The following is a 12354-nucleotide window of genomic DNA, read 5'->3' as shown; positions in this document are numbered from 1 at the left end:
GGGAAGCGGCACGCGCGCCCCGTATGGAAACCGCCGCACGATTAGCTCTTTGACCCCGTACCACGACGTGAGTCACACCACGGCGTGCAAAAAAATGTCTCCATATACGTATACGTACAGTGCATCCTGGCGTGCGCAGGCAGGAGGCGACATTTTAAGTTAAGACCATCATAGCCCTGGCTATGAAGGAGTATGAGGCAATCTGCCTTTCTTGTGTTTAGGGGATGTACCGAAGCAAAAGTGCTTGTATTTCCCCTCCATCAACATGAAAAGATATGCATCTTACGTATTTGCGAAAATAGTCTTGAAACTAATAATGACATATAGGGTGGATGCTTGCATTTTGATGAATTATTTCTGGTTAGTTTATTTCATGATTAACTTTGCCACAATTAAGCATAGTCAAAGTGTGGCCGCTACAAACAATGTGTCTAACAAAATGGTCGTCACAAGTGTAGCAAATTTTGATTAAAAAATTAAATCAATAACTTGTGGACCATTTAGATAAAAAAGTGTGGCAAGTCATTAGTATGGCAATGAACTAAACACATGCAATTGTACTGTTGAGAGAGGTAGCGTGTTGGACCAGTCGTCCAGTGCCGATTCGCCAAACACATCGCATGTGAGGGGTAAGCTAGCTGTATTATATGCATCTTATCCTCAGCTCTTCTTGATGGATCCATGTTTGGCTTCTTCTCTGACTGGTAAGATACCACTCTTCAATGCTCATTGGGTAGGTCCGAGTGCATCGACGAGTCTGCACATATATGCAGCATGGGACACACGAAGACGAAGACGGAGGGCGCAGCACACCCAAGTGGACTCCCATCACATCAAAGCCACACACACACACAGCCGACAGGATGAGGATGCGCTCACGCGCTCTGCTCGTCCTCCTCCTCTGTTCTCTCCTCGCCTGCGCGGCCAACGCCGAGCCCTCTCCGGACCCGACGTACAAGGACTGCCACCCAGGCGACAATGCGGCGCTGCTCGCCGTCAAGGCCGCCCTCGGGGAGGCCTACCACTTCGCGTCCTGGACGCCCGACAGCCCCTGCTGCGACTGGTACGACGTCACCTGCGACCACTTCACCGGCCGCGTCGTCGGCCTCGCCGTCTTCCAGGACGCCAACCTCACGGGCACCATCCCCAGCGCCCTCGCCGGCCTCCCCCACCTGCAGGACCTCACCCTGCGCCACCTCCCGGCGCTCTCGGGCCCCATACCGCCGGCCATCGGCAAGCTCTCCAACCTCTCCAGCCTCCGCATCTCCTGGACGGCCGTGTCGGGCCCCGTGCCGTCCTTCCTGGGCGCGCTCAAGAAGCTCACCTTCCTCGAGCTCTCCTTCAACTCGCTCAGCGGCGCCATTCCGGCGTCGCTGGGGACCATCTCCAACCTGTCCGGCATCAACCTCAGCCGCAACCGCCTCACCGGCGCCATCCCCCCGATGTTCCTCAGCAAGTTTGCGGACCAGGTCTACCTCTGGCTGTCGCACAACAACCTCACGGGACCAGTCCCGGCCGGGTTCGCCTCCGTGAACTTTGCGCACCTCGACCTGTCGCGGAACGACCTGACCGGCGACGCGTCGGGCCTCTTGGGCCGCGGGAAGGAGTTGCAGTACATCGACCTGTCCCGCAACGCCTTCGATTTCGATCTCTCAGGCGTGGTGCTCCCGGAGCAGCTCTACTTCGTCGACGTGAGCCACAATGCCATCCATGGCAGCATCCCGGCGCAGGTCGCCAACTTGTCCAACCTGCAGTTCTTCAACGTCAGCTACAACAGGCTCTGCGGCCCCGTGCCGACCGGCGGGACCATGGCGAGGTTCGATCTCTACAACTTTCAGCACAACAAGTGCCTCTGTGGTGCTCCCCTCCCTGCATGCAAGAAATAGATACAACTGTCCGCTGGACATGAAACATTATCAGGTGGGTTTGGCAGAATGATGCTATTTCTGTGTCGATCAACTCGACTAATGTCTCTCTGGATTGAGAGTTGTGCTGAAATAAAGTCAAGATGGTTATGTATGGCGGTGAAGTTGTCAGCTAGATTTAGCACTTCCTCTGTTTTAACTGTCTCACATCATGATTCATCTGTTGTAGGGGAAAGATCCTTGTTACGCTCCCGATCGATTTAACTGGTAGCAAGGTAGAATATTGGTTCGGATTACAGGAATTTGGGGATACAGAGTGCCTAGAGAGGAAGGGGATCAGGAAGTAAGAGCCGCCGCCAGGTTACAAGTTCATCCACACCCTCTCCAGAGGAAACCTAGCCTACTTAACGAACCCGCTCGTGTCCCAGGTGTGAGCTGGTAGGCGGGTGTTGGGCCTCCGCTGACGCTGGCCCCGCTCCAGCCCAGAGGCTGCTGCTGCTGTAGTGGGCTTGGACGGTACCTGGGCCGTAACATTCTCCCCTCCTTGAGTCACAGCTTGCCCCCAAGCTGGCGCCTGAGGAAAATGTTGCTGTAGTTCCTGGCGATCCTCCCAGGTGGCGAGTTCAGAAGGCTGATCAGTCCATTGGACACGCACCTGCGGCACGTCCACGCCACCCCGCTGTATGACACGAGACTCCAGAATGGCTTCCGGAACCGGAGCGGCCGCTGCTGCTGGAGGAAGATGAGGCAGCACTTGCTCAGTCGGAGGTAGAGCTTGGCGCAGTTGGGAGACGTGGAACACCGGATGAACGGTGTTGTCTTCAGGCATCTGCAGCTTGTACGCGACTACGCCCACGCGGCGCAACACCTTGTAAGGCCCGAAGTAGCGGAAGGCAAGCTTCTGGTTGGCCCGGGTGGCTACCGAGCGCCGAACATAAGGCTGCAACTTGAGGAAAACCCAATCGCCCTCCGCGAAGACACGGTCAGATCGACGCTTGTCCGCTGACTCCTTCATCTGCTGACGGGCGCGCAGGAGGTGCTGGCGAATGAGTGCCTTCATCTGGGTGCGATCCTGCAGCCACTCAGCCAAATCCGGCGAAGCGCAGGCCACCGGGTCGATGATGCCGAAATGACACGGGGCGTGACCGTACAGCACCTCAAAAGGAGTAGAGCCCAGCGCTGAATGTGGAGATGTATTATACCAAAACTCTGCAAGAGGGAGCCAGACGTACCACTTAGCAGGGCAAGAGTTGACGAAGCAACGAAGAAATGTCTCCAGGCATTGATTGGCGCGCTCTGTTTGCCCATCCGTCTGAGGGTGACGCGCTGTGCTCATCCGCAGTTTGGTGTGAGTAAGCCGGAACAGTTCCTTCCACACAATGCTAGTGAAGATAGGATCCCGGTCGGAGACGATGGACTCAGGCAAGCCATGCAGTTTGTAAACATTTGCCACGAATGCTTGTGCCACTTGAAAAGCCGTGAATGGATGCCGCAACGGAATAAAGTGTGCATACCGCGAGAACTTGTCCACCACCACCAGGATGGAGTTGTACCCTGACGAACTCGGCAACCCTTCGACAAAGTCCATCGTGATCATTTGCCAAGCCTGACAAGGTACAGGAAGAGGCTCGATCAATCCCGGGTAACGAATCCTTTCTGGCTTGGCTTGCTTGCAAGTCTGGCACGCTTCGAGGAATAACTTCACGTGATGTTTCAGGCTCGGCCAAGTGAAGAGATGTCGCACACGCCGGTACGTGGCATTGAAACCAGAGTGCCCACCGATAGCGCCTGTGTGCAACGCTTCAAGGACCTGTCTTTGCAAAGCCACATTTGCTCCCAGCCACACTCGTCCCCTGTGGCGGATGATGCCGTCCTGGAGCACAAACCCATCAAAACCCTCCGGCGAAGTGGTGAGTTTGGTCAGTAGGCGTTGAGCTTCTGCATCTTCTTGGTAACCGCCTTGGACATCTTCCAACCACGCGGGAACTGCAGTAGTAATGGTAGCCAGGTCCCCTTGTGGTGGCCCCGGTCGGCGAGAGAGTGCATCTGCAGCCCTGTTGTCAGCCCCTTTCTTGTAAACAATCCGGTAGCGCAGGCCCAGCAGCTTCGCCATGATCTTCTGCTGCCAAGGTGTGGCCAATCTCTGGTCCTCAAGATGGATCAAGCTTCGCTGGTCGGTGTGGATGGTGAATTCATCACTCTGTAAGTATGTACGCCAATGGTCAACCGCCAAGAGGATGGCGAGTCCTTCGTTCTCATAAGTGGAAAGAGCACTATTGCGCGGCCCAAGTGTCTTGCTGAGAAAACCGACTGGGTGATTATCCTGAGATAGAACGACACCAATCCCGTGGGCTGACGCATCAGTCTCCAACTCGAAGGGCTTCTTGAAATTTGGTAATGCCAGCACCGGAGCCGTGACCAGGGCGTGTTGCAAGGCCCGGGACGATCCCTCCTCCTCATTTGTCCAGCGAAACACGACCCCCTTCTTGAGCAGATCAGTAAGAGGTCGGCTGATTAGCGCGAACCCCCAGACGAACTTCCTGTAGTACCCGGCCAGGCCTAAGAATCCACGGACCTCCTTGACTGAGGTTGGTGTGGGCCAGTTCTGAACAGCAGCAATGTTCTTGGAATCGGTGCGGACCCCTTCTCCACTGATCTCATGTCCCAGGTACAGCAAGCTAGGTCGAGCAAAAGAACATTTGCCACGATTGACCTTGAGATTGTGCTCTTTGAGAAGCTGGAAAACTTGGCGCAACAAGCAAACATGTGAGTCTTCATCTTCACTATGGACCAGAATATCATCAATGAAGACTAGCACGCCCTTGCGGAGTACTGGAGCCAGCACCACATGCATTCCCCCTTGAAAGGTTGCCGGCCCCCCCGTGGCTCCATATGGCATCACCTTAAATTCAAAGTGCCCATGATGCGTTTTAAACGCTGTTTTATATTCATCTTCTGGCCTCATGTGTATCTGATGGTAACCGGCTCGGAGATCCAAACTGGTGAACAGGCGAGAGCCGGCCAACTCGTCCAAAAGCTCATCAATGATCGGCAAGGGATAACGATTCTTGACGGTAATCGCATTGAGGTGGCGATAATCAACACAAAGCCTCCAAGTTAAATCCTTCTTCTGCACCAGGAGAACGGGTGAGGCAAATGGACTCGTGCTGGGCTGTATGATGCCTTGTGCCAACATTGCTGCCACCTGTCTCTCCACCTCATCTTTCTGTGCTGGGCTGTGTTGGTACGGTCGCAGGTTTACTGGTTTGGCTCCGGGAACCAACGGAATGGCATGGTCGAAAGACCTCCTGGGTGGCAAACCTTGGGGTTCTTCAAACACCACTGAATACTGTTCCACGAGCCCTGCAATGGCGTCTGGAATTGGAGGAGTCGACTGCTCTGCATCCAAGGAACATAACTGGACCACCCGAGCCACTGCTGACTGTTGGAGCAGCAAATTGAGCTCATCTCCGGAGATCATTTGGCAAGTAGAAGTGTCTGCTTGAGCACCCCGTAACTGCACTTGTTTACCCTGGTACTCAAAAGCCATCGTCTTCTGAAGCCAATGCACCTTCATCGGGCTGTGAGCAGCAAGCCAGTCAATACCTAAAATTGCGTCATAGCAGCCCAACGGCAAGATTTTGAAGCTGGTGTGGAACCCAACCCCCTGAGTCTGCCAAGGACAGTCAGGGATTTCCTGGACGCTGCGCATTTGTCCCCCATTCGCAACTCTGACCGAGAGTGGGTGACGAGACGCTTGTGCCCCTTGCAGGTGATCAGCCAGGGTAGCGCTGACAAAACTATGCGAGGACCCTGAATCCACAAGCATAAGAACCTCCCTGTCCTGCACCCATCCATGGAGACGCATAGTGGTAGGCGACTCACCCCCTTCGAGATCCTCTCTTGAGAGCACACAACAATCAGCCGCACGATCACCAGCCAGATCTTCCCCCGTGTCAGACTCAGAAGATTGCATCATCTCAAGCATCTCCTCCACAACATGTAACTGGCCCGCAACGGTGATCTCTGCTCCAGCGTTCACCGCAAGTAAAACAGAGCCCCTTGGCCCTGCGGTAAGCACGAAGCGTGGCCATTTTGTCCTCACCGGCCGGTGCACGCGCAGCTTCCGTGGCGCGACGATCCTCAGCCCGAGCATCAGCGCCCGCAACCACTTCCAGCCGAGGTAGCGGTGGTGGTGGCAGGGGCAGAGCCGTGCACGGAATAGAGCGCGAGCTCGATCCACTTGGCCCACGCCGATCGTCCGCTTCATGGTCTTCAAAACTTCCTCCTGCAAACAGGCCAAATCCACGGCAGTATCGAGAGTTTGAGGCCGATGCAGCAACACTGCTGCTCGGATTTCCTTAAGTAAACCATCCACAAAATGAGTGATAAAAAATGCAGGCTCCCAGGACGTATGATGAGCAGTCAAATTGTGCATAAGTTGGGTGAATTTATCAGCATAGTCCACCACAGATGTGGTTTATTTGAGACCATTGAATTGGCGCAAGAGGTTCTGGAATTCCTCCCGACCGAACTGTGCGCATACTGCGGCAGCAAAATCAGCCCAACTGGTGTAAACCAGATGTGCTTGTGTGGATTGAAGCCAAGACAGTGCCCCATCCATGAAGTACATCGCGGCGCAGCTCACCCAGGTGTCCGATGAGAGAGTGCAGACACGGAAATAGGCCTCACACTTCAGCCGCGAGGGCCGAGGGTTACTGCCATCAAAAGAGGGAAAATCGAACCACGGTGGAAACGGCAAGCGAGAAAAATTTCGATCCCCCATGGACGATCGCTCTCCAGGCAGAAAGAACTCGAACGTACCAGTGACCGGAGGTGGCCCCTGGGTATGATCACCCGGAGACGTCCCCCGGTTAGTGATGTTGATGCCGTGGCCTGGATGCCCGTGACCGTGGTCACCGCGAGCCCAAGATGACTCGGCAATGGTGGTGCGCGACGCGTTGGCCGCCGCAGGAAGCAGAGGAGGCAGGTCAGACAGCCGGGTCGGCCGCACCACCTCCTTCGCCTTGTCCGCCCCTGGAGCCACGTGAGCCTCCTCCGGCGCCACTTGCACTAGATGCGAGCGCAAATCACCCACTTCCGCCCGCAAGTCCTCCACAGACCGCTCGATTGTCGGCTTCCACCCTTGTAGCTCCAGAACCACCGGATGGATCTCGTCGATCTTGCTCGTGAGCGTCGAGATGGCTGCCGTCAGCTCGGCCAAGGCCTTGGTGTGCTCTTCCATGGTCTCCGCCTTGCCCTTCCTGGTCTGGATAATGGAAGGGAACCGGCCCGCCAGATTGTGGCTAGGGATTTCGGAAACGGGATGGGGAGATGGCTCTGAATACCACTTGTTACGCTCCCGATCGATTTAACTGGTAGCAAGGTAGAATATTGGTTCGGATTACAGGAATTTGGGGATACAGAGTGCCTAGAGAGGAAGGGGATCAGGAAGTAAGAGCCGCCGCCAGGTTACAAGTTCATCCACACCCTCTCCAGAGGAAACCTAGCGAGTAAAATTCATCAACAGTCACTAAGCTCGTTCGTCGCGTGCAAAAAAGTCACTGAATTCAGAAACTGTAATGTTCGGGTTGACAAACTTGTTCCGCGTGCGCACATACGGTCACCGCGCCCGTTTTCATACGTATTTTGCTTGCGTGGCGCTGTCTCACTTGCTGTACATTGCCACCTCATCGTTCGAGGGACGGCAGCAGCGGAATAGCGCGACTGGAGGGTGCTTTATGCAAAATGCCACGGCGGGCCAATTTCCCAAATTTCCGCCGCATCCCTAACCCTAAATCCCCAATTTCTCTGTTCTTCTTTGTCTCATCGCTTCCTTCTCTGTTTCCCCTCCCCTCTCTTTTCTGTCCCCTCTTTTCTGTCGGTTGTTCATCCTCTTCGCCATGGCAGGCCTTGGTAGCTCGTCCGCCACCAACTCCGGGAGACGCCTCCCTTTAATCGATTGCTCGACTGCGGTATGGTGGTTCTTCAAGTGCGAGATGCACAAGGTATCATCATTGACCTCACAGTAGCATCTCTCTCTCTTTCTCTCTCTCTCTCTCTCTCTCTCTCTGTGTGTGTGTGTGTGTGTGTGTGTCTTACATCACTCATGTCTTGTGCAGGTTACATGCGATTTTTGGCACTGGGAGCAGAGTTATGAGGCATATCTCATTGAGCATGGTCATCTGAATGATGGTGGACATGAATATGTAGCTGTACAGGAGATGGAGGCTACCATGTTGAAGAAGAAGGAGGAGGAGGCCACCATGTTGAAGAAGAAGAAGGAGGAGGAGGAGGCCACCATGTTGAAGAAGAAGAAGAAGGAGGAGGAGGAGGAGGAGGACGCATGGAAGGAGATGGAGAAGGGTGAAATGATGATGTTGATGATGGCACTATTAAATTTAGGGTTTGAAGTAGTTAAGTTGTTGAAATGTGTTATTGTGCTACTACTTGTGATGGTTGTTGTAGGAGTAGTTGCATTTTGAGATTGCAAAGTTAGTACCTTTTGTAATCCTGACTTGATTTCAATATGTGGCAATGTAATGTTCATGAGTACCAACCTTGGCCATTGTCGAGGCCTTGTCGACAAGCCTTGAAAATCCTACCAACTTTGGCCATTATCGAGGCCTTGTCGACAAACCTCCAAAACATATAAACATAAATTAAATGAAGATGGACAGAGGATCAACTATGACCAGCATCCACTATGACCAGCATCAACTATATGAAGGTAAAAGTGGAAAGTGGACATGATATGTACTCCAACATCATAACCACAGTACTCTCATAATTAACAGTGCACTACAAGTACCATAGAATCTTTCAGAAGCATAAAAGGAGAAACAAGAGTACCATATGATATACTGCTTTACATGTACCAAATAGTTGATGGTGTTATAGCAACTTGTGCTATAACACCATCAACTATTGCATTACAAGCACCAAAATAAACTCTCTGATGGAGTAGCCAATCACAGTAACACCATCAACTAATGCATTGCAAGGTTCAATCCTTGAATATGTCAAACATGGATGTTGTGGTTCCTGGGTAGTAACCTGTCCAGCTTGAACAAACTCTAGTACTTCTCCTGTCAGCAGCAGCTGCCTTTGCTACTGCTTGATTTTCCTTCTTCTTCTGTTGCTCAATTCTCTTTTCTTCTGCAGCAGCTGCCTTTGCTGCTGCTTGAGCTAGCTTCTTCTCCTCCTGTGCCTTCCTTTTCTCCTCTGCTGCTTCTGACTTTCTCTGTTGTGTTTCAAGCTTCTTTTGTTCTGCAGCTTCTTTCTTCCTCTGAAGTTTCTCTGCAGCTATAGCCTTCTTCTCTTGTGCTTTCTTGTCTGCTTCTTGTAGCTTCCTCAGAACTTCTGCTTCTTTCTTCTCTTCAAATTGCCTCAATTTTTCTTTTTTCATTTGTTCTTCTTTTTGGGCAATACTGGTTCCCACAGATGGACCAGAGGCAACAGCTTCTCTTGCAGTAGCAATGAAAGTGGAATCTGGTAATGGCCCTGGGTGAGTTCTTGGTTGAGTAGGAGGTGGAAGCTGCAAAAAGTTAAGTCATGGCATCATGTAAGAACACAACAACAAAGAATACTCTAACAACATTGTATGATCATGCACAATATATGGCCTGGTTTCACATTCTGAACTTACATTGTCCATCATCTCTTTCAACATGGTCTCCTCCAAGTTTGCATATGTGGCTCTCTCATGTTGTCCTAGTAGCATATACTCCTGATCACCATGAATTGTATGATCCTGAACATCTTTCCAGTTAGTGCACATAAAAAAGCAACATAATTGTATGTAATGGACACACTGAAGTTACCTGGGTAATCACAGGCTCAGTCTCCTCATCTGACTCAGCTACCACTGTTCTGCCCCTCTTCTTGGGTTGCTTTTTTGGTGGCATGCCAGCTTTGTAAGAACTGCATCCACCTTTGTTGTGTCCTGCAAGACCACAATGGCTGCAATGAATAATGACCCCATGCCTTGACAATTTCACCCCTCCCTTCTTGCTTGGTTTTTCTTCAGGTTGTTTCCTTCTGTTCTTCTTTTTCCTCCCAACTTTCTTTTCATACTTTGGAGGATCAATGTTAGGGCACTGGACAATGTGGTTCCACTCTGTCATGTCTCTAAGTGGCATCAAGAAGTGAGCATAAGCCCTATTGTAGCTCTCAACTGAGTAGCAAGAATTAACAAAATCCACTGGATTAAGTCTTGCTTCTCTCATACATGCAATTGCATGATGGCATGGAATACCAGTCAAATTCCACCTTTGACAGCTGCATGCCAAGTTCTGCAACTCCACAATGTAATCCCTACCCATGCTAGCAACAGAATAAACACCATCTCCTGCTTCTAATGGATAACAATTGTTGGACAATTCAATGTACTTGTCCAGTTTCTTTTGAATTTTGGGACATATGGGTCCTGTAAACAATAGTGCTTCATCTCTTTTGTTGCACATCCTTGTTGTGAGCTGGTTGAAAATTCTCTTAATCATTGCTAGAATGGGAAGTTCCCTTGCTTCAAGAATATACCTACATAATGGCATGATCATGTGTTGGAATTTGGAATTTAAGTAAAAAGGTTTGTGAGCTACATAGCAATGTTGATAAACTAGAGATCAAGGTTTACTTGACTTACTTATTAAAAACCTCAGAAATATTGTTGAGCAAGAGGTCGCATTTGGGCCAGTCTCTCTGAAAAGCTTTCACCCACTGGTTAGGGGGTAATTCTTCCAGCCAGCTGTATGCCTCAATGTTTATGATCTTCATCTCCTCCATTGCCTCATCAAACCTATCAGTTGTTGTGCATCTTGCAATTTTCCATAATTGATTTTTTAGAACTTCTCCTCTGAATTCTTTGTTAAAGTTCTGCCATAGATGTCTCACACAGAATCTATGTTCTGAGTAAGGGAAAAACTTTTGTACAACATTGATCAAGCCCTACAAGTAGAGTCAAACAGTTGAAATGTTCATTCAACATGCATATAACTTAGTTAAAATGCAGAAAATACATTACAAACTTGGACAGTAAGTTACCTTCTGTTTGTCTGACATAAAAGTCCACAATGATGTGTCCTGTATTCCAAGATCTTTCTTCAGAGTTTGCATAAACCAGTTCCAGCTCTCTGTGTCCTCAATGCCCACTACAGCAAATGCAAATGGGAATATGCAGTCATTTGGGTCAACTCCAACAGCAGTTAACAAAATTCCTCCACTGTTCGTCTTCAGGTGGCATCCATCCAGACAAATCACTGGCCTGCACCCTTCCATGAAGCCCCTTTTGACTGCATCAAAGCTAAAATAGCAATGCTCAAACCTACCTTGTTCATTGACACTAAGATAGAAAGTACTTCCTGGATTTGCTCTCCTAAGCTCACTTGCAAAGTCCCACAACTTGTTGTATTGTGCATCTTCATCTCCATATATTAAGTTCTGAGCTAACTTCCTTGCTCTGCCAAGCTTTGATCTAGAGACCTTCATGCACCAATCCTTCTGCACTAGCCTTCCTAAATTCATCAAACTGATGTTCTCATCTGCTCTAACAGTCTCAATGTACTTATCTGCAATGAAACTATAACTAAAACCCCTGATTTTCCACTTCTTTGCACAAGTGTGCACATCAACTAATCTCTTTATCATGAAGCACTTGCTTCTATTGTCATAAGAAGCCCACATGTACCAGGGGCAACCTTCCTCACACCTAGCAGCAAGTCTCCATTGGTCATTTGTTGGCATCTGTATAGACACTCTGTTTTTGCAGATATACTCTTTGATAGCCCTTCTCAGCAATTTAACAGAGTCAAACACTTGCCCTGCTTTGAAAGTTGGATTCAACATGTCCTCTGGTGCAAATGTTTTGAACTTCAACCTTAATTCCTCATCATCTGAATCAGGCAACTGTAGGTCCTCTTATTCTGAATCCTCACTGGGCTCTACAACTTTCTTCTCTTTCAAATCATGTAGGCCTGCAACCGAATCATCATACAAATCATCATCATCCTCTGATATGTGGTAGTCACTATCCACAAGCTCTGGAACATAGTCCTCATCATCTGACTCTGAATCTGCGTCATAATCTTCATCTAATGGTGACCTCCTTTTCTGACTTTTAGCCCTATCTGCAATATTGTTTGAGTTGTGTAACTCTGACTTCATCGGACTAATGAGAGGTGGCAGCTCAGCTTTAGGGAACCTAACTACATCATCATGAACCTGACCTGTTTCCTGGCTCTGCTCAATGCTATTGTCAGTAGCAACATAGAAGCACAGTAACTTGTTGCCAAGTGCTACTGCACATGACATGTTTTCTGTATCTTCACATGACCTGATTTGTGCCAAGCCATTGGGCGTCATCTCAAATCCAGGCAGACACCAGAAGACCCTTGCAGACCCAGAAATATCAAAGGATAATTTCCACAGCATGTCTTGGATACTGCTCAACCACCAATACCCTCTATCACAGTAATCAAACCATGCCATTTGT

At 50.1% G+C, this 12354-nt stretch overlaps 2 protein-coding genes across 2 annotated transcripts in view; one reads left to right on the top strand and one right to left on the bottom strand.

Annotated features, from left to right (window-relative positions):
* Nucleotides 1-7379, bottom strand: part of LOC123072244 (uncharacterized) — a 9241-nt gene extending 1862 nt beyond the window's left edge. The window contains exon 1 of the mRNA XM_044495809.1: nt 6690-7379. Within this exon, the coding sequence (XP_044351744.1) occupies nt 6690-7110 (421 nt within the window). The 5' untranslated portion in view covers nt 7111-7379. The remainder of the gene's footprint in view (nt 1-6689) is intronic.
* LOC123072242 (polygalacturonase inhibitor) lies at nt 806-2019 on the top strand. The gene has a single exon (XM_044495808.1). The coding sequence runs from the start codon at nt 864-866 to the stop codon at nt 1884-1886; it is 1023 nt and encodes a 340-aa protein (XP_044351743.1). The 5' UTR covers nt 806-863; the 3' UTR covers nt 1887-2019.
* Nucleotides 7380-12354: the final 4975 nt, after the last annotated feature.

The sequence above is a fragment of the Triticum aestivum genome, chromosome 3B (assembly GCF_018294505.1).
Source record: "Triticum aestivum cultivar Chinese Spring chromosome 3B, IWGSC CS RefSeq v2.1, whole genome shotgun sequence".
Classification (NCBI taxonomy): domain Eukaryota; kingdom Viridiplantae; phylum Streptophyta; class Magnoliopsida; order Poales; family Poaceae; genus Triticum; species Triticum aestivum.
Note: the sequence above shows the minus strand (reverse complement) of the source record. Positions and strands in the feature narration are given on the sequence as shown.

Excerpts from the sequence above, each read along its gene's own strand:
- LOC123072242 (XM_044495808.1), top strand. The coding sequence starts at position 864 with ATGAGGATGCGCTCACGCGCTCTGCTCGTCCTCCTCCTCTGTTCTCTC.